Source organism: Scyliorhinus canicula, chromosome 5, assembly GCF_902713615.1.
Source record: "Scyliorhinus canicula chromosome 5, sScyCan1.1, whole genome shotgun sequence".
Taxonomy (NCBI): domain Eukaryota; kingdom Metazoa; phylum Chordata; class Chondrichthyes; order Carcharhiniformes; family Scyliorhinidae; genus Scyliorhinus; species Scyliorhinus canicula.
The window spans coordinates 51741177-51763035 of record NC_052150.1 but is presented as its reverse complement, the minus strand read 5'-3'; the positions used below and the strand labels follow the sequence as shown (position 1 = coordinate 51763035).

Here is a 21859-nt window from a genome sequence, read left to right as displayed (position 1 = left end):
TCCGGATCAATGACCGTGTTAAAGTCCCCCCACCCCCATGATCAGGCTATGCGATTCTAAGTCCGGGATCTTGCGTAACACCCGCCTCATAAACTTCACGTCGTCCCAATTCGGAGCATATATGTTCATGAGCACCATTCGTACACCCTCCAACCTTCCACTCACCATTATGGACCTCCCCTCGAATGCCACTCGTTTACTAATAAAAATTACTACCCCCCTGGTCTTTGAGTCCAGCCCTGAGTGGAACACTTGGCTAACCCAACCCTTCCTCAATCTCATCTGATCTATGACCTTAAGATATGTCTCCTGCAGCATAGCCACGTCTGCCTTCAGTTCCCTTAGATGCGTGAGCACGCGAGCCCTCTTGATCGGCCCATTCAGTCCTCTTGTGTTCCACGTAATCAGCCTGGGCGGGAGCTTCCAGCCACCCCCTGCTGACTAGTCATCGCCCTTTTTAGGCCAGCCCCAGGCCCGTGCCCTCCGCCTTCCCGAGTACCCCCATGAGCAGCAGCTGCTCCCGAATACCCATTTATTCCCCAACAATAGTTCCTCCCCTGTCAGCAAAGCAGTCTCCCCCCCCCCCCCCCCCCCTCCCCAACAGCACCCAAAACCTCATCCCCCAGGCCAAGCACCAGTTTAACACTTGCTCACCCCCCACTGCGCTTCAGTGAGTCAGCTGAACCATGCTGACCTCGATAACCCCCGCCCCGGCGCCAAACAGTGTCTCCCTATTCGAACCTCCAATCCCCCCCCCCCACATGAATAACCCTATTATCAGCACCACATTCCCCAGTAAGTAAGCAGCAGCAAAAGCAAACAAACAAAGAGATGCAATTAATAGAAACCAGTAAAGAGACAGTCCCTTAAGGCAAAATCCAGTCTCTCAAAGAAAAGCTCTAATTTGAAGACCCCCTCCCCGCACATCAAATCCCTGCAAGGCAAAGCACCCTACAGCCATCACCGCAGCCCATAATTTCCCCCAGAACAACATGAAATCTCTTTTCTTTTGAAAAACCAGTACAATATTACGAGCCACCGCAACTTAAGTGTCCTATAAATCGTCTCTAGCTTCTTTTCTTTAATGATTGCCCAAACATCGTCCGGCGTCTCAAAATAAAAGCCTCACTCCTCGTGCATAACCCACAGCCGCGCTGGGTACAGCATCCCGAACTTCACCCCCTTCTTGAAGAGGGTCGCCTTTGCCTGATTGAACCCAGCCCGTCTCTTGGCCAGCTCCGCTTTCCGGTCCTGATAAATACGCAACTCACAGTTCTCCCATTTGCTGCTCCATCCTTTCTTGGCCCACCGCAGGACGTGTTCCTTATCTGTAACACGGTGAAAACGTACCACCATGGCCCTCGGTGGGTCATTCGCCCTGGGCTTCTTCGTGAGAGCTCTGTCCACCTCCAGGGGCCGTGGGAACACCCCAGCCCCCATCAACTTCTCCAGCATGTCCGTCACATATGCCCTCGCATCCGTTCCTTCACTGCCTTCAGGGAGGCCAACGATTCTGAGGTTCTGTCTCCTGGACCTATTCTCCAGGTTCTCCAGCTTCTCCTGCATCCTCTTCTGCCGATCAGCCAGCACCTCACCCTTGTTCTCCAGCACGGTTATATAGTCCTCCTGGTCGGATAACTTTTGTTCGATCTCCCGTATCGCTTTCCCCTGGGTCTCCTGATTCAAGACTACCTGATCAATCGAAGCCTTGACGGGGTCCAGCGTATCCTTTTTCAGCTTGGCGAAGCAATCCTCAAAAAACTTCACCAGCTGCTCCATCGACCACTGTGCCATCTCTCCTCTGCCCTTTCCCTCCGCCATGCTGTCCCGCGGTACCAGCTCCGCTTGCTTCTCGTTACCAGGACTGAGTCATTTCACACGGCCACTTCTGGTCCAATTCTCCATACACCAGCGAGGGAATCCTCCTCATTGTGGCACAGTTCGCCGATTTATCCCAAAAAATCCAAGAAAAATCAGGGGAGAAAGGTCCGAAAGTCCATTACAGACGGGAGCTATCGAATGTGCGACCTACTCCTCCATGGCTGCCACCGGAAGTCTGACTTCCAAGTAGATTTTGACATCACGGGGTCATTTATCATAAAAAATACAGAAAAATAGGTTATGCATCTCAGTGCATCTGTGCTTTGCCAGCTCTTTGGCAGTATTCTAATTTTCATGTTTCCTTTAATATTTCTCTATCAAAGAAATGGAGCTCTTCAGGGAATGGAGAGCAACAAAATACATTTTGAAGAATGAATATTTGCGAAAGGGAGTCTGGCAAAGATTTGAGCAAATGGGAAATCTGTTTTCAGCTTTTGAGAACTATTAATTGATTTGATCAATGACTTGTATTGCATTGCAATGGACATACAGCACAGAAACAGGCCATTTGGCTTAACCAGTCAGTCCATGCTGGCCTCTTATGCTTCAAGTCCCAAAACGGTCTTTCCTCATCTAACTCCTTTAATGTAACCCTTTTGTTCTCTTCTATTGCATCTGCCTCCCTGAAAATGAATCTATTAATTGCTTTAACCATTCCCTCTGTTAGCAAGTTCCACATTCTCATCGTTCTCTGGATAAAGAAGCTTCTTCTGAATTCCCTAATTTATTTCCTGGTGACTATTTTATATTGGTGGTCTCTAGTTTTGTTATTCCCCACAAATGGAAATATTCTTCACAAGACCTCTATTAGATCACCCCTCTTTGAGAGAAAAGAGATCCAGCAACTAGTCATAATGGGTACAGACATAGACATAGAACAGTACAGCACAGAACAGGCCCTTCGGCCCTCAATGTTGTGCCGAACAATGATCACCCTACTTTAAACCCACGTAACCCGTATACCCGTAACCCAACAATCCCCCCATTAACCTTACACTACGGGCAATTTAACATGGCCAATCCACCTAACCCGCACATCTTTGGACTGTGGGAGGAAACCGGAGCACCCGGAGGAAACCCACGCTCACACAGGGAGGACGTGCAGACTCCACACAGACAGTGACCCAGCCGGGAATCGAACCTGGGACCCTGGAGCTGTGAAGCATTGATGCTAACCACCATGCTACCGTGAGGCCCCTCAGTACACTTTCACATTACTTAACAGTTTCCCCAATAAATATTGTAAAACATGGGGAATAACACAGTTCAGGGGGCTTATATACTGCATTAGTAGGTTAGCATTACTTAAAAAATACAGCCTGCCTATGTGTTGAAAAAATCATAATCATCCAATCATTTAAATCGAGCCCCTGATGGGGCTCTTATTTTACCTTCTAGTAAGAGTCAATAGTCCAGTTCATTAGAAGAATCAAAATACGGTTTTATTGCTAATTGTTCATTTGAATACACTTGGTTAAGAACTGAATTAAAACTTTAAAAATTAAATATCAAATGATACATAAAAGGGTTGAACTCTTGCAAAAAGCATAAAACATAAAAGCAGAAATAAATCACTTTAAACACAAACAAACAGATAGATGATTCAAGAATTCAGGAATTCAGGAACAAGACCTCGGCCACGAGGTCCCGCTCTTAAGGGAATTCTTAGCTCTGGTTTAATCCCTCATTTACTGTCATTGGTTTCTAATTCTCAGCTGAGACGGTTCAAATGGATGTCTTGTTACTTCGAGGATGATTTATTAATCAAACATTGGACATTACTTAAGATTGACTGGTGCCTATCAAGATTGACTCAGCATCTGCGTGTGCAGTCTTGAGAAAATGACTAGATATGTTTCTTATGCCACAGCCTGACCCAGAGACTTTGCTGTAATTGATTAGTTTATATATTCTTATTGCTGAATACAATGGAATTCATCATGTGAGGCATTGACTGAAACAATGTTTGGATTCCCACAGTATAATTCATTGTGAAAGGATAACTGGATTCTCACAGTCAAGACACGTTTAATAATTTTTACTTCTCTGCTACATGCATTCAATTAGCACCTAAAACTATGAATAAATCAATACTCTATCAATCCCATAATAATGGCGTTAAGCAGGAGCATACAGGAATTTAACACTAATAAAAATTTAAGTATGTAGTTTGAATTTCAAGTAGACCATAGTTGAATTGTTTCTTGTTTTTAAACTTATTTTCATCTGGATTTATTAACTGGTTCATAATATTGCAGGCAGTAGATGGCAAAGTGGTCGTACTGTCGGCATACTGGGAGAAAAAAAGGAACCACTTCATTGAGCTGCAGGAACAGCTACAACAAATTCCAGCATTGTTAGTAGGCCTGGACACCCTTACATCTAGCCTTGGTAAGCATGATTTTTCTCTTTCAGTTAAATCAAAGTTGATTGTAGTACCCAATAAGTACTTTTCTTTCTTGGTGTGGCATGTATTCTGTGATGTTTGGTTGTGAAACTTATTGTGAGACAGGGCAGCACGGTGGCGCAGTGGTTAGCTGCCTATGGCGCTGAGGACCCGCGTTCGAATCCTGGCCCTGGGTCACTGTCCGTGTGGAGCTTGCACATTCTCCCTGTGTCTGCATGGGTTTTACAACCCAAAATATGTGCAGGTTAGATGGATTGGCCACGCAACATTGCCCCCTAATTGGAAAAAAATAATTGGGTACTCTAAATTTATATTAAAAAAAACTTATTGTATGACTGCAAATAAAATTAGCGTACAAACATAATTTGGAAAAATATAAATATTACAGGCTTAATTGTCATGACCACCAATTCAAACTATCTGAAAAACAGTCTTGCGGTTTGAAAAAAATTTGAAATGAAAAAATGAAAATGAAAATCGCTTATTGTCACAAGTAGGCTTCAAATGAAGTTACTGGGAAAAGCCCCTAGTCGCCACATTCCGGCACCTGTTCAGGAAGACATTACGGGAATTGAACCGTGCTGCTGGCTTGCCTTGGTCTGCTTTCAAAGCCAGCGATTTAGCCCTGTGCTAAACAGCCCCATAACATTTGTAAACATTTTTGAATATTCCCATTTGTGGAAAGCTTCATTATTGAAACAGTTATCGTAATGCCTTTCTTGAAGGAAAATGTGAGTTGTTTAGTTTTGTTCACTTGCCCATGGATCTCATTGAATAACTGTTGATAAAACTATGCCATGAAGCTTGACACCACCACAAATAACCAAGCCCCTATCTCTTTGCCAATCTAAGTGCCTTTAGGTGCAAGCACCTAGCCTCATGTCATACTATAGATTGAATTTACACCTGACCAGTGGTATTAACAGGCCTATAATGTCTTTATCATTTGTACAAATGCTCCTGAAAACCAAAATTATTTTTTTCATTTCTAACTAACATCCTTTCTGTTGAGGGCAATATAAGTTACTGAAAAAAATGTGGATTTATTTGAGGATACAGCCAACAGCTAAAATGTAAGAAAATATCAGTCGTTTGGACATCATTAAACACTGAAACAATCTTGCAACACTGAATTAAAAACTGTCACACAATGGTAATGCCACTGGAGTGGTAATCCAGAGGTTCAGGCTAATGTTCTGGGGATGTGGGTTCAAATCCCATTGCAGCTGGTGGAATTTAAATTCAATCAATAATAAATCTAAAATAGTCTCTGCAATGATGACCATGATAACAATTGTGTATTGTTTTATTTAAAAAATCTGGTTCACTAATGCACCTTAGAGGAGGAAATCTTTCTTACCTGGTCTGGCCTACATGTGACTCCAGACTCTTAACTGCTTTCTGAAGCGGCCTAGCAAGCCACTCAGTTCAAGATCAGTAAGGAATGGGCAATAAATGCTGGCCTTGCCAGTGACGTCCATATTCCATGATGGAATTAAAAAAATTAGCACAAGCTGCATTTGTGTTAACCTCCTCATGATTATAATAATAATAGACATTTCTTGTATTAGGGGAATTTCTTGATCACAGAATGGGAAAAATTTAACGTTCTACATTATATAATATGTTTTCTCATTATTAATGTTTTTGGTTCTATAGACAGCAGAATATAAAAATTTAATTTTATCGTATAAGGTTTCTACTCTTATTTACCAGCAATTTTGTGATTTGAGTTGTCTACCTATGTGAGTGGTTGTCCACTTTGCAATTTAAGTCACATTATTGGGTAATGGAATTTACTGTTTTGCAAGTGACATAGTTTATGTTTATGCGATGGTTCCAACAATTATAAATGGGCCTTTAGTGTATTTGTAACCCATGGCTGTTCAATTAATAATCTGACAGAGGATAACTCTTGAGTTCTCAATTGTAAATCTAGTTCTGCATTATGTTTTTGGCGCTAAGGCTCCTTGTTAAACCAATTTGCCACTCATCTCTCTCAGTTGACCAAAGCTAGGGTTGACTTTTAAATGAGATATGCAAAATCGTATTTTTCTTTTACCAAAAATCTTGATCCACTTTTACACAAGTATACATGGTAATTATACATATGATTCCAAGTTTCATGAGAAGTTTGTGTGTGTTCACTTTTAGCTTTCATGGTGTGAACAAAACAGAACATCAGTTTAAACATTGAAACGCTGAATTCGGGCAGCATGGTGGTGCAGTGGTTAGCACTGCTTCCTTATGGTGCCGAGGACCCGGGTTCGATCCTGGCCCCGGTTCATTGTCCATATGGAGTTTGCACATTCTCCTGTGTCTGCGTGTGTCTCACCCCCACAACCCAAAAAGCTGTGCAGGGTTGGTGAATTGGCCACGCTAAATTGCCCATTGGAAAAAAAATAATTGGGTACTCTAAATTTATTATAAAAAGAAATGCTGAATTTCAATTATTAAAATTTTGTGCTTTATGTTTTCTCCAGCATTTTCTTATGAATTGTTAGAACCTGATTATAACTTGTAGTTCCATGGTCATGTGCTTCCATTGAAATAAATTGTTAGTTCTACCTTGCTGCAAAGGAAAATCATTATACTTTGCTCGGGGCCCCCATGTTTTATAGATCAACATAAAATTGATGCTTTTCTTTCTATGAAATTACATAAATTGTGAAACTAATTTTATAAAAGGGCATTGTGCTGAATTTTGACGGACTACTATGGTAAATTTGTATTGGGGCAGATTTAAAAAGAAAACTAATTTCTTGTTATCTAAATGAATGAAGAACTACATTTGTAGATTGAAAAATGCTGATATTTATTTTCCGAAAGAGGCTTGAATTGTTGATTTAAATAGCTAGAATACTCAATTCAATAATTCTGTTTAATATATTTATTTGTCAAATGCTTTGTAGTACAGTTGGACGTTTGGAGGGAGAGAAGTTCGAAAATTGCAAAGGAAATGGAATTTAGCCTCTTGAGCGTATTCAAGAGATCATGACTAATCCTGTATGTTTTAAAAAAAGATATTTTATGAACGCAATATAAATTATCTAAACAACAAACAAACCAAATACGAGTAGAAGCAAAATTGTACAACGTAATAAATATCCAGCACCCCCTCCCCATCTCCTGCGCATCGCCTCCTCCTGTCCATCCCCTCCTCCTGTCCTGCCTCCCCCATTTTTAACTGCCTTATTCCCCCCACACACACACACACACGCACCCCGCCTTTCCCCTATGCTGACACCTCAATCCTCCTTAAAGAAGTCAATGAAAGGCTTCCACCTCCAGGTGAACCCATCAACTGGGTCTTCCGACATCCCAAATATCCCTACCTCTGCGCTAGAGGCCACCTTTATCCCCAACACCTTGGACATTACGTCCGCAACCCCTGCCGGATCTTCTTCAGTTTCGGACACACCCAAAACATATGGACGTGGTTCGCAGACCTCCCCGTGCACCGCCCAAACTTATCCTCTACTCCCTCAAACAATCTACTCATCCTTGTCACCATCATATGTGCCCTGTGGACTACTTTAAGCTGAATAAGACTGAGCCTTGCACATGACGAGGACGCATTCACCCTCCGCAATGCCGCCTCCCATGTCCCTGCCTCCACACTCCTCCCCCTCAGCTCCTCCCACTTCCGTTAACATCTCCTATGAGGGCTCTGTCCCAGTCCGTCAGCTCCTTGTAAACCTCAGTCACCTTCCCCTACCCCACTCCCTCCCTTGACAACACCTTATTTTGAAGCCCCACAGGTGGCACCCCTCTCCTCACGAAATCCTGGACCTAAGTACCTCAAACCATTCCCTGTGGGCAGCTCCTATTCTTACTCCAGGTCCCTTAAATTCACAAAGCTGCCCCCGACAAACCGATCCCAAACAACCCAATCCCCACCTGCCGCCACCCCCGAAACCTTGCATCGAGGCTCCCCGGTGCAAACCTATGGTTATTAGACATCGGTGCCCACACCAAAACACCCTCCAGTCTCAAGTGCTGCCTCCACTGCCCTCATCCCTCATGGCCGATACTACTACTGAGCTCACAGAGTGCTTGGCTGGCAAGAACGGCAGAGACGCTGTCAACAACTCATTCCCCTGCAAGAAGCCGCCTCCATCCGCCCCCATGCTGACCCCTCCCCCACTGCCCTTTTCCTGACCATAGCAATGTTAGCCACCCAGTAGTAATTAATTGTATTAGGCAACGCCAACCCTCCCCTTCCTCGCCCCCGCTAGAAAATAACCCTCTTGACCTCCGTATTTTGGAAGATTACCAGCAATCTGTTATCTCTGTCGCCACTTCCTTTAAGACGCAGGCATGCTGGCCATCAGGTCCAGGGAACTTGTCAACTCGGCTCCTGTTGGTATTCCCGTTACTTTTTATCTAGTGTTAGTGAGTGTTCTTAGTTCCTCCCTTTTGCCTTTTGATTTTTAGTTACTCTTGGGATGCATTTTCTGTCTTCTGTGAAGATAGATACAAACTAATTTGTTCAGAGCCTCTGCCATTTTCTTGTTTCTCATTAATTTCGCAAGTCTCACCCTGTAAGAGGCGAATACTAACTTTAGCTACTCTTTCCCCTTTTATATCCTTGTAGAAGCTTTTACATGTGTGATAATATCAGCAAGCACGTAGTTATCTCTACTTCTCTAATAACTGCTAGACATGAGTAAGATAAAGATGAGCCTGAGCTGTGGTGTACCGTACTCCCCTTCTATTGTTCAAAGTTTCTTTCAGGTACACATCAGCCGCAACTGGAGAATAATCAATTGAATGGTTGGGTTTGTGCTGTTTGGCTACAGCCTTGCTATAATTAATATATCAAGGGTCCTTGAGTTGTATCTGTAGACTGAGCTGAAGCACCAGGTCTCTCATCACTAGTTTTCTGTCTTTAAGAATTTAGCAGCTAGCAAGCATCAGCCTGTGTGAACCTGTTGGTTTTTCTAACCCTGTATGATTTTTAACTCTTTCAGTAATAAAAACAAAAATGTATTGTTGATGGGGACAGTCCGCCCACTATCCCGAAAAGCTAAGGTCAAAACAAAAAACTTTTGAAGAAAGAAAATGTCACACATTGTAAAGGGAAAAGGTTGAGTCATGGGTTGTGTAAAATAATTTTAGTGATTTGTATTTTTCTGACTGGTGACCTGGCTTATCTTTGTCCAATTATCCCCAAAATGCTCCACTCCTTGATGCACTTATCAGTTTTGCTAGAATATAATGAACTACTACTGGGCGGCGAACATCACGAAGGTTAGTAAATGGGTAGTGGGTGAGAGGTCAGCTTGGGGGCAGATGGAGGCAGCTTCCTGTAGGGGAGTGAGCTTTAGGGCATTGTTAACAGTGTCGTTCTTGCTGGCCAGGTACTCCGTGAGGCCAGTGGTAGTGTCTGCCTTGAGGGCGTGGGGGCAGTGGAGGCAGCATTTGGGATTGGAGGGCGCATCGGTGTGGACACCGATCTGTGATAATCATAGGTGTGCACCAGGGTTGGGGGCTAGATGCGAGGTTTCAGGGGTGGCGGCAGGCAGGGATTGAGCGATTTGGTGATCTGTTTGTAGGGAGCAGTTTCGCGAAATTGGAGGTCCTGGCGGAAGAGCGTGAGTTACCCAGGGGGAACTGCTTCAGATACCTGCAGGTTCGGGATTTTGTGAAGAGAGAGATACTGTCATTTCCTGGGTTACTGCCCTTGGGGTTGCAGGGCAAAGTGCTGTTGAAGGAGGAGATAGGGGAGGGAAAGGTGTCTGAGGTCTACAAGGAGCTGATGGATTGGGTAGGGGCCCCTGTGGGAGATATAAGGTGGAAGTGGGAGGAGGAGGTGGGTGGGGAGATGGAGGCCCAGGTTGGGGAGGGGGAGGGAGGCCCAGGTTGGGGAGGGGGAGGGAGGCCCAGGTTGGGGAGGGGGAGGGAGGCCCAGGTTGGGGAGGGGGAGGGAGGCCCAGGTTGGGGAGGGGGAGGGAGGCCCAGGTTGGGGAGGGGGAGGGAGGCCCAGGTTGGGGAGGGGGAGGGAGGCCCAGGTTGGGGAGGGGGAGGGAGGCCCAGGTTGGGGAGGGGAGGGAGGCCCAGGTTGGGGAGGGGGAGGGAGGCCCAGGTTGGGGAGGGGAGGGAAGGCCCAGGTTGGGGAGGGGGAGGGAGGCCCAGGTGGGGAGGGGGAGGGAGGCCCCAGGTTGGGGAGGGGGAGGGAGGCCCAGGTTGGGGAGGGGGAGGGGGGCCCAGGTTGGGGAGGGGGAGGGGGCCAGGTTGGGGAGGGGGAGGGGGGCCCAGGTTGGGGAGGGGGAGGGGGGCCCAGGTTGGGGAGGGGGAGGGGGGCCCAGGTTGGGGAGGGGGAGGGGGGCCCAGGTTGGGGAGGGGGAGGGGGGCCCAGGTTGGGGAGGGGGAGGGGGGCCCAGGTTGGGGAGGGGGAGGGGGGGCCCAGGTTGGGGAGGGGGAGGGGGGCCCAGGTTGGGGAGGGGGAGGGGGGCCCAGGTTGGGGAGGGGGAGGGGGGCCCAGGTTGGGGAGGGGGAGGGGGGCCCAGGTTGGGGAGGGGGAGGGGGGCCCAGGTTGGGGAGGGGGAGGGGGGCCCAGGTTGGGGAGGGGGAGGGGGGCCCAGGTTGGGGAGGGGGAGGGGGGCCCAGGTTGGGGAGGGGGAGGGGGGCCCAGGTTGGGGAGGGGGAGGGGGGCCCAGGTTGGGGAGGGGGAGGGGGGCCCAGGTTGGGGAGGGGGAGGGGGGCCCAGGTTGGGGAGGGGGAGGGGGCCCAGGTTGGGGAGGGGGAGGGGGGCCCAGGTTGGGGAGGGGGAGGGGGGCCAGGTTGGGAGGGGAGGGGGGCCCAGGTTGGGGAGGGGGAGGGGGGCCCAGGTTGGGGAGGGGGAGGGGGGCCCAGGTGGGAGGGGGAGGGGGGCCCAGGTTGGGGAGGGGGAGGGGGGCCCAGGTTGGGGAGGGGGAGGGGGGCCCAGGTTGGGGGGGGGGAGGGGGGCCAGGGTGGGGGGGGGGGGGGGGCCCAGGTTGGGAGGGGGCCCAGGTGGGGCCCAGGTTGGGGATGGGGGAGGGGGCCAGGTTGGGGAGGGGGAGGGGGGCCAGGTTGGGGAGGGGGAGGGGGGCCCAGGTTGGGGAGGGGGAGGGGGGCCCAGGTTGGGGAGGGGAGGGGGGCCCAGGTTGGGGAGGGGGAGGGGGGCCAGGTTGGGGAGGGGAGGGGGGCCAGTTGGGGAGGGGGAGGGGGGCCCAGGTTGGGGAGGGGGAGGGGGCCCAGGTTGGGGAGGGGGAGGGGGGGGCCCAGGTTGGGGAGGGGGCGGGGGCCCAGGTTGGGGAGGGGGAGGGGGGCCCAGGTTGGGGAGGGGGAGGGGGGCCCAGGTTGGGGAGGGGGAGGGGGGCCCAGGTTGGGGAGGGGGAGGGGGGCCCAGGTTGGGGAGGGGGAGGGGGGCCCAGGTTGGGGAGGGGGAGGGGGGCCCAGGTTGGGGAGGGGGAGGGGGGCCCAGGTTGGGGAGGGGGAGGGGGGCCCAGGTTGGGGAGGGGAGGGGGGCCCAGGTTGGGGAGGGGGAGGGAGGCCCAGGTTGGGGAGGGGGAGGGAGGCCCAGGTTTGGGGGGGGGGGGGGGGGGGAAGAGGCCCAGGGTGTGGGGGGGGGGGGGGAAGAGGCCCAGGGTGTGGGGGGGGGGGGGGGGGGGGAGGCCCAGGACATGTGCGGAGGCCCTGCAGAGGGTGAATGCGTCACCATCTTGTCTAAGTCTAAGCCTCGTCCAGTTTAAAGTACTTCACAGGGTACATATGACGGTAGTGCAGATTAGTTTTTGAGGGCATAGAGGATAGGTGTGGGCGGTGCGCGTGGAGGCCCGCAAACCACGTCCACATGTTCTGGGCATGCCCGAAACTAAAGAGGTTCTGGCAGGGGTTTGCAGACGTAATGTCCGAGGTATTGGGGGTAAAGGTGGCCCCGAATCCAGAGGTAAAGATATACGAGGTGTCGGAAGATCTAGCACTCCAGGAGGCGAGAGAGGCCGATGATTTGTCCTTTGCCTCCCTGATAGCCCGGAGACTGATCTTACTTGGATGGAGGGATTCGGAGCCACCAAAAGCGGAGGTGTGGATGAGTAACCTGGCAGAATTCCTGAGGCTGGAGAAGGTGAAGTTCAACTTGAGGGGGTTGGTTGATGAGTTCACTCGGAGGTGGAAGTTGACTTCTTTAAGGAGGATTGAGGAGTCAGCAAAAGGGGAGGGGAGTGTAGGATGTTAAAATGGGAAAGGCAGGGGAGGGAGAGTGGGTGTAGGTTATTTATAATGTATAATTTTGCTTCTGTCTCGGTTTGATTTTTATGAAAATGCCTGAATACATTTAAAAAAAAACTCTTCACAACACCTTCAGAAACAGTCCAAAGTACTTCCAGGGACTTTACAATTACAAAAGTTAATGTAAATCATCTTACCTTCAAGTTGGATGACTGGTACTTTTAAATCATGCAAGTGGGGGCTCCATCTTGCAGATGTATGCATGTTCTTTGAACGACAAGCAAGTAAATTGAGTGGACCTTCATGGTCCCAGTGAGTGAATCATAGATCAGCAGATGGGGCAGTTTGTTGTCACGATTTGATCAGTTGGGAAGCTTGTAGCATGCTCTAAGCAGACCCACTCGAACGCCCTTCTCAACATGGGATACTGTGCTGATCACATTGTAAGTGACGGGAGGCACCCTGCACCCTACTTGGAAGATTTCTGGCCACTGGCTCTATCATTGTATGGATCCAAATTTTGAGCTTCTATTTTATAAGTTAAGAACTTTCCAACTGTTGTGTGCCCTCAACTCTGGATCCGTTTCCTGGGTCAGAATTCCAATTCTGATTTTCTGAAATTCCAGTTAACCAATCTGTGCCCTACTTTATACGTTGAGTTTTAAAAATACATTTAGAGTGCCCAATTTTTTTTTTCTAATTAAGGTGCAATTTATCATGGCCAATCCACCTACTCTGCACATCTTTGGGTTGTGGCGGTGAGACCCACGCAAACATGGGGAGAATGTGCAAACTCCACACAGACAGTGACCCGGGACCGGGATCAAACTCGGGTCCTAAACGCCATGTGGCATCAGTGCTAACCACTGTGCCACCATGTCGCCCTTTTATACATTCATTACTGGTTTTACTGTCAGCCTGTTGTGATGAACATAGCTACTCCAAAGAGCACCATTACTTTCTGAATTTTCTCGAGGTTATACTAAATTTACTCCTTTCTTTGGCCAGTACCTTTGATTCCCTTCTGGCACTTAACGCAACTGTATTCACCTGTTCAGACTGATTTTCTCACATGTATTTTAAGGAAATTAGATATTTGAAATCTTGGGTTCCTTTGCTTCACGACATCGTCACTGTCTTTCCATTAAGTGTGCATCCAGATTAATTTTTACCTCACACTAATGCATATTAAATACTCTTAAATAAGACACATACAGTTGCACATGGACCAAACAGTGACAAGAGTGAGAGTTAATCTTTGGAGGCTGCCGTTTAAATTGTAGTTGTCACTAGAGGGTGCTGCAATTACACTGTGTTAAACCAAGCCGTTGTGGTTGATGCAAAGCATCATTGAGATGTATTTTAATTCTTGCACGTGCTAAGAGTATAGGATTGGGTAGTAATAGATTTGTAAAGATTTTTTCTTACTATCGATTTCCCTTCTTATCGTCTTTTGAGTGAGATGGGACATAGATTCTGGGAAAGTCTTAAGGCCCTAATTTTAACCGTGAGTGTTTTTGCTATTGTGGAGTCTCTGATATCCAGATAACAGAGGAGAGTATTTGCCCCATTGTCTGTACCTGGCTATCTGGTGGAATGTTACAATGTCAGATTACAACTTCAAAGCTCTAGCAAAATATGCTCCTCTACAAAAATTTACATAGAACATTTACAAAAAAATCTTCACAACATGCTTTCCTGCTGTGACTTACAGGTTAGCATATTGCCTGGGTATCATTCTTCTTGTGCCATTCATGATGAAACGTCTATCTGAGAAAATATTTTCCAAAAAGTCAGATTACAACTTCAAAGCTCTAGCAAAATATACTCATCTACAAAAATTTACATAGAACATTTACAAAAAAATCTTCACAACTTGCTTTCCTGCTGTGAGTTACAGGTTAGCATATTGCCTGGGTATCATTCTTCTTGTGCCATTCATGATGAAACGTCTATCTGAGAAAATATTTTCCAAATACAATCAATTCAGCGAAATGTGCTGTAAGTTTTCCTTGGTTTCTTACTTGTAAATATCACCTTTTTCTGCTGGGGGAATCATTCAACATGGTAACAAACAACTTTGTTAGCTTTTTGGAGCAATTTGATTTGATTCAGCTTCCTCTTTAATTGGTAGCTGTTGATGACTTCTCATTGTTGAATTACTTTTTCCATATTTGCTTGTTGATTGATGTGATGCATTAGCTTCGATTTTTTTAAAGCTAAGACTTGATGTAAAAACATTTTATGATGTTTATTTTGGACTTTGAAAAAGAGCAATTGTCGAACTTGAACACATCCGTAGTACTTAGCTGATTTTAATTGTAGATCTTGTTTTTTTTTTGATTTTATGCTAAAAGCAGGAAATACTTTTGTACTAGTATGCAGGTATGATAGGTAAGGACATGTGATATCCCATATGCAATCAAAAGAAAAAAAATTCTCTTATGCAATTTTGCATGCTGTTTATGCAATTTGCACAATTACGTGCATTTTGAATGTCATAATACATGCTTGCAGATTTATCCCATTACTGTGGCTCAGATTGCTCATTCTTGAGAATATTTTATCAATAAAGTAGAAACTGGACCATTCAAATGGCTCAAAATATGTTCCAAGCTTTTTTAATAGCAATTGTTTATCTCTAGCCATCAATATGAATCAAAAAAGTCAAAGAATTACATGAATTATTTCACAATGCGGTATTGAATTTTCAAGAGTATTTTATTTATTTATTCATTAAATATGTTTATTCAAATTTTCAACAAAACACTCCAAACAGAAAAAAGAATAAAGCATAAAACAAGGAAAAACTCCTCCAGAAAGTCTAGGAATGGTTGCCACCGCCTGGAGAACCCTTACACAGACCCTCGCAAGGCAAACTTAATCTTTTCCAGCTTGATGAACCCTGCCATATTGTTGATCCAAGCTTCCACGCTTGGGGGCTTTGCATCCCTCCACATTAGTAGGATCCTCCGCCGGGCTACCGGGGATGCAAAGGTCAGAACACCGGCCTCTTTCGGCTCCAGCACTCTCGGCTCGTCCGATACCCCAAATAATGCTATCCCCCAGCTCGACTTGACCCGGGTGTTCACCACTTTGGACATGGTCCTCGCAAAGCCCCTCCTGCGCCGGGCATGTCCAAACAAGAGTATTTTAAAGATGTCACAATATCAATGACAACTTTTATTTATATCAAGCCACATTTGTAATGCAACTTGAACCAAATTTTAATGAAACTTTTGAAATAGTCAATTAGCAACAAATTTAATTCCATAAGGAATATCCTTTTTTTTTGTTATATCTACCACTTAAAACTCCATGCTTAAAATAGGCAGTGTTTTATATTGACCAAAAATAGGTGACCATCGGTCATTTCTATTAACACCAATTTTGAAAATGCAGGTTCGTGTATTGTTTACTTCAGTCAGAAACTGCTGTACTTATGATTGGCAAGGTTTCACTCTTGGTTATTAGCACAGAACTAATCAGATTTGTTGAGGTTGGAACAAGGCTCCTGTTAAAGTTGGGCAGCTAACACACTGTAAAGTTCAAAGTTTACTTTTTTATCTAAGGACTTTATAAAATGAAACCTGCCTTCTATACTTGGAGATGAACAGCTTTATCCTCTCATCCTGATTAGGTTTGCTGATCCCTATGGCTGAAATGATTGAGTTATTGTAGATGTGCGTGAAGGCCAGGATAGCTTCTTATAACAGGGCATCAAACTATTCCAGTGTAAAGTGCTAATGCACTGCCTAAAAATCAATGTATTACTAATTTACCGTGTATAAATATGGAATTTCGTCCAGGGAAGACCGTGGCAGATAATTTGTCACTTGGAAGTTGGTTTCTCTTATTTATCATCTGCCCAGTTTATTCTATTATACCTTGTACATATATCATGAACAGAAAAAGTTACAACAATTTCCATGAAATTGATCACTTATACTGTAGATTTCAGAGTACAAGTCAACCTGGCATGTAAAAAGATCTGATTTATTTCAGTGTCAAAAACCTCAGACTTGGCTTCTCCCTCTGCAAGTGGATCCTCGACTTCCTGATCCATAGACCACGATCAGTGGTCAGCTGAGGAAGGAGCAGTGCTCCGAAGGCTAGTGATTCGAAACAAACCTGTTGGACTTTAACCTGGTGTTGTAAGACTTCTTACAGTAAGGAAAAACAACATCTCCTCCATGATAGTCCTCAATACAAGGGCCCCGCTAGGCTGCGTGCTTAGCCCCCTACTATACACACATGATTGTGTGGTAAAATGTGGCTCCAACGCCATCTACAAGTTTGCTGATGACGAGGCCCTAGATCTCGAACAACGATGAGTCAGAATACAGGAGGGAGATAGAGAACCCAGTGGAGTGGTGCAACAGCAACAATCTGTCCCTCCAATGTCAGCAAAACTAAAGAGCTTGTTATTGACTTCAGGAAACAAAATATCCAAACAAAGTAAACAAAGGGGCAGCACGGTAGCATAGTGGTTAGCATAAATGCTTCACAGCTCCAGGGTCCCAGGTTCGATTCCCGGCTGGGTCACTGTCTGTGCGGAGTCTGCACGTCCTCCCCGTGTGTGCGTGGGTTTCCTCCGGGTGCTCCGGTTTCCTCGCACAGTCCAAAGATGTGCGGGATAGGTGGATTGGCCATGCTAAATTGCCTGTAGTGTCCTAAAAAGTAAGGTTAAGGGGGGGGGGTTGTTGGATTACGGGTATAGGGTGGATACGTGGGTTTGAGTAGAGTGATCATTGCTCGGCACAGCATCGAGGGCTGAAGGGCCTGTTCTGTGCTGTAATGTTCTATGTTCTATCGTACGCAGCCCTGTCTGCATGAATAGTGCCGAGGTGGAGATGCTTCAAATTGCTAGGTGCGCATCACCAACAATCTGCCCTGGTCCACCCATGTCAACGCCACGACAAAGAAAGCACAACTGCGCATATACTTTCTCAGGAAACCTAAGGAAATTTGGCATGTCCACATTGACTCTTACCAACTTACACAGATGCACCATAGAATGCATCCTATTTGACTGCATCACAGCCTGGTATGGCAGCTGCTCGGCCCAAGACCATAGGAAACTACAGAGTGGACACAGACCAGTCCATCATGCAGAACCTGCCTCCCATCCATTGATTCTGTCTACACCTCCCTCTGCCATGGAAAAGTGGGCAGCATAATCAAAGACACCCCCCCCCCCCCCCCCCCCCCCCCCCCCCCCCCCCCCCCGGGGCGATTCACTCTTTCAACTTCTTCAATCAGGCAGGAGATATAAACTCTGAGAATATGCACTAACAGATTCAAAAACAGCAGCTTTCCCGCTGTTACCAGACTCTTAAATCAACCTCTTATGGACTGATCTGAATCACACATCTTCTCCGCTGAGCGGTGCTGCAGTCCTGTGTGCTTCACCCAATGTCTGTGTCTATATATTTACATTGTGTATTTATGTATGCCCTATGTTTTTTGTATGAAATGATCTGTCTGGACTGTACGCAAAATAATACTTTTCGGTGTACCTCAGTACACGTGACAATAAACAAATCCAATCCCATTAGACCTATCCATGCCAAAAGGTCAACCCATCTACTCTGCATTAAAAAAAAGTGTTAGGAGTTGGCCTCAGTTCATCACCTCACAAATGCATGCCTTACTAACCTTAGAAGTTACACAAGGGATCAAGCAGGTGATGTGGGCTGTGTTGCCAAGGTGATGCATCGGAGTTTAAGATACACCCATAGAGAGCAGGCCTATGTGGCAAATGATGAATAGAATGGAAAAGAATGAACCACAAAGTTGGTTTTCAGCTAAAATTTATAAGATTTGCTAACTCATCAAATTACTTTGCAGCGAGGGAGTTTGATAGTGATAAACTGATGCAAATATGGAAGAAGGCTTCAGCTCTGAAGAAGATGCCCAAGAAAAAATGCACCATGAAAACTGGGACCAGCCTCCTGCCTGATCTTGAGAACTATGTATTAGAATAGGTCCTTGAGAGGCAGCACGGTGGCGTAGTGGTTAGCAGTGCTGCCTCACGGCGCTGAGGTCCCAGGTTCGATCCTGGCTCTGGGTCACTGGCGTGTTTGGGTGAGTTTCGTCCCACAACCCAAAGACGTGCAGGGTAAGTGGATTGGCATGCTAAATTGCTCCTTAATTGGAAAAAATTTTACAAAAAAAGAAGTCCTTGAAAATCATTAATGGTTGTGCATTGCCACCAGAAACTGTGTGTGTGTGTGTGTGTGTGTGTGTGTGTGTGTGTGTGTGTGTACACAATTAAGTTTGTCGAATCAAGCTCTGAGTCCAGCAAAAATTTCAAAGCAACAGCTAGTTTGTGTAGTTGCTTTATGGTGTGAATATATCCAGCGTTGGCAGGGGAGGGGGAGGGGGGGGCGCGCCCTTATAGGCGGCTGGGGATTTAATGTGCGGGGGTTGAGGCTCAGGCACGTGGTCGATCGGGGCGTCTCTTTCTTCAGACTGGCTCCGCGGCACTGTGCGGACGCTGGAGGTCGCAGCCGTGCACATGCACAGCCTCTGACACGGAAGTGCGGGGGCCCGTATCTGCAACAAAAGCTGCGAGATTCACTCCGCATCCCTGCTAGCCCCCTGCAGGGCTATGGAGTAAAACTCTACCGTATTTACGCCGGCATGGGGCGATAGTCTCAATTTCGGGGAATCCAGCCCATTATGTTTTGCTTTAGTAAGATGTAATTAATAGGAGGACCCAGGGCTGAAGCAGTCAGGTGTTGAGCTTCTCTCAAAACTGTTTAAAGATTTGACTGTGGACAGACCAGCATCTTCTCTCAAAGCAGTTTAGATTCAAAAAAGATTTTGACTGTGAACTGACAGGTTAAACAGTAGTTTGACACAGACAAGAACCTGCAACCTGGTTCCTGAAGGAGCTCTCTCTCAAATCAGTTTATCTAAGACATCTCTCTACAGTAGTATTCCTGGGTTGGTTGGCTAACTGTGTTTATAAGTGGACTTTGACCTGAGATGGGTTTTACATGAGTGTAGATAAAAGATGGCAGTTAAGGTTTAGTGTTTCATTGTCGTTATTAAAGATTGTTTAATGGGTAATTGTAAGCTATTGTATGATAAAGTAATTTTTATTCTGTGTTAGTAATAAAGTTTGATTTAATATATCGTATCCCTATTTGTTCGTCTAATCGCACCTGAAGTGAATTATAAGAACATAAGAACTAGGAGCAGGAGTAGGCCATCTGGCCCCTCGAGCCTGCTCCGCCATTCAATTAGATCATGGCTGATCTTTTGTGGACTCAGCTCCACTTTCCGGCCCGAATACCATTACCCTTAATCCCTTTATTCTTCAAAAAACTATCTATCTTTACCTTAAAAACATGTAATGAAGGAGCCTCAACTGCTTCACTGGGCAAGGAATTCCATATATTCACAACCCTTTGGGTGAAGAAGTTCCTCCTAAACTCAGTCCTAAATCTACTTCCCCTTATTTTGAGGCTATGTCCCCTAGTTCTGCTGTCACCCGCCAGTGGAAACAACCTGCCCGCATCTATCCTATCTATTCCCTTCATAATTTTAAATGTTTCTATAAGATCCCCCCCCTCATCCTTCTAAATTCCAATGAGTACAGTCCCAGTCTACTCAACCTCTCCTCATAATCCAACCCCTTCAGCTCTGGGATTAACCTAGTGAATCTCCTCTGCACACCCTCCAGTGCCAGTACGTCCTTTCTCAAGTAAGGAGACCAAAACTGAACACAATACTCCAGGTGTGGCCTCACTAACACCTTATACAATTGCAACATAACCTCCCTAGTCTTAAACTCCATCCCTCTAGCAATGAAGGAAAAAATTCCATTTGCCTTCTTAATCACCTGTTGCACTTGTAAACCAACCTTCTGTGACTCATGCACTAGCACACCCAAGTCTCTCTGAACAGCGGCATGCTTTAATATTTTATCGTTTAAATAATAATCCCGTTTGCTGTTATTCCTACCAAAATGGATAACCTCACATTTGTCAACATTGTATTCCATCTGCCAGACCCTAGCCCATTCACTTAGCCTATCCAAATCCCTCTGCAGACTTCCAGTATCCTCTGCACTTTTCGCTTTACCACTCATCTTAGTGTCATCTGCAAACTTGGACACATTGCCCTTGGTCCCCAACTCCAAATCATCTATGCAAATTGTGAACAATTGTGGGCCCAACTCGAATCCCTGAGGGACACCACTAGCTACTGATTGCCAACCAGAGAAACACCCATTAATCCCAACTCTTTGCTTTCTATTAATTAACCAATCCTCTATCCATGCTACTACTTTACCCTTAATGCCATGCATCTTTATCTCATGCAGCAACCTTTTGTGTGGCACCTTGTCAAAGGCTTTCTGGAAATCCAGATATACCACATCCATTGGCTCCCCGTTATCTACTGCACTGGTAATGTCCTCAAAAAATTCCACTAAATTAGTTAGGCATGACCTGCCCTTTACGAACCCATGCTGTGTCTGCCCAATGGGATAATTTCTATCCAGATGCCTCGTAATTTCTTCCTTGATGATAGATTCCAGCATCTTCCCTACTACCGAAGTTAAGCTCACTGGCCTATAATTTCCTGCTTTCTGCCTACCTCCTTTTTTAAACAGTGGCGTCACGTTTGCTAATTTCCAATCCACCGGGACCACCCCAGAGTCTAGTGAATTTCGGTAAATTATCACTAGTGCATCTGCAATTTCCCTAGCCATCTCTTTTAGCACTCTGGGATGCATTCCATCAGGGCCAGGAGACTTGTCTACCTTTAGCCCCATTAGCTTGCCCATCACTCCCTCCTTAGTGATAACAATCCTCTCAAGGTCCTCACCTGTCATAGCCTCATTTCTATCAGTCGCTGGCATGTTATTTGTGTCTTCCACTGTGAAGACCGACCCAAAAAACCTGTTCAGTTCCTCAGCCATTTCTTCATTTCCCATTATTAAAACTCCCTTCTCATCCTCTAAAGGACCAATATTTACCTTAGCCACTCTTTTTTGTTTTATATATTTGTAAAAACTTTTACTGTCTGTTTTTATATTCTGAGCACGTTTACTCTCATACTCTACCTTACTCTTCTTTATAGCTTTTTTAGTAGCTTTCTGTTGCCCCCTAAAGATTTCCCAGTCCTCTAATCTCCCAGCAATCTTTGCCACTTTATATGCTTTTTCCTTCAATTATCCTTTCCTCAGTCTTAAACAAATCAAACAAAATATTGGGGTTTCTGTCTGGTATCCTACGAACTGTTGGGGCCTGGTCCAGGATTATAATAATTTTGCCTAGGATGCCAAAGACCATGATTTTGACATTTATTTTACTGTTTTGATTGTGTTTAAAGGTATCCTTGTGGAATTGATTCATTTAA

The 21859-nt window shown here is 46.0% G+C and overlaps 1 protein-coding gene across 3 annotated transcripts in view; it reads left to right on the top strand.

The window, feature by feature from the left end:
• dtnbp1a (dystrobrevin binding protein 1a) overlaps window positions 1–21859 on the top strand; it is a 335730-nt gene that overhangs the window by 57089 nt on the left and 256782 nt on the right. For all 3 annotated transcript variants that reach the window (XM_038797049.1, XM_038797048.1, XM_038797047.1), the window contains exon 5: window positions 4140–4272. In XM_038797049.1, coding sequence (XP_038652977.1) covers window positions 4140–4272 — 133 coding nt within the window. The remainder of the gene's footprint in view (window positions 1–4139; window positions 4273–21859) is intronic.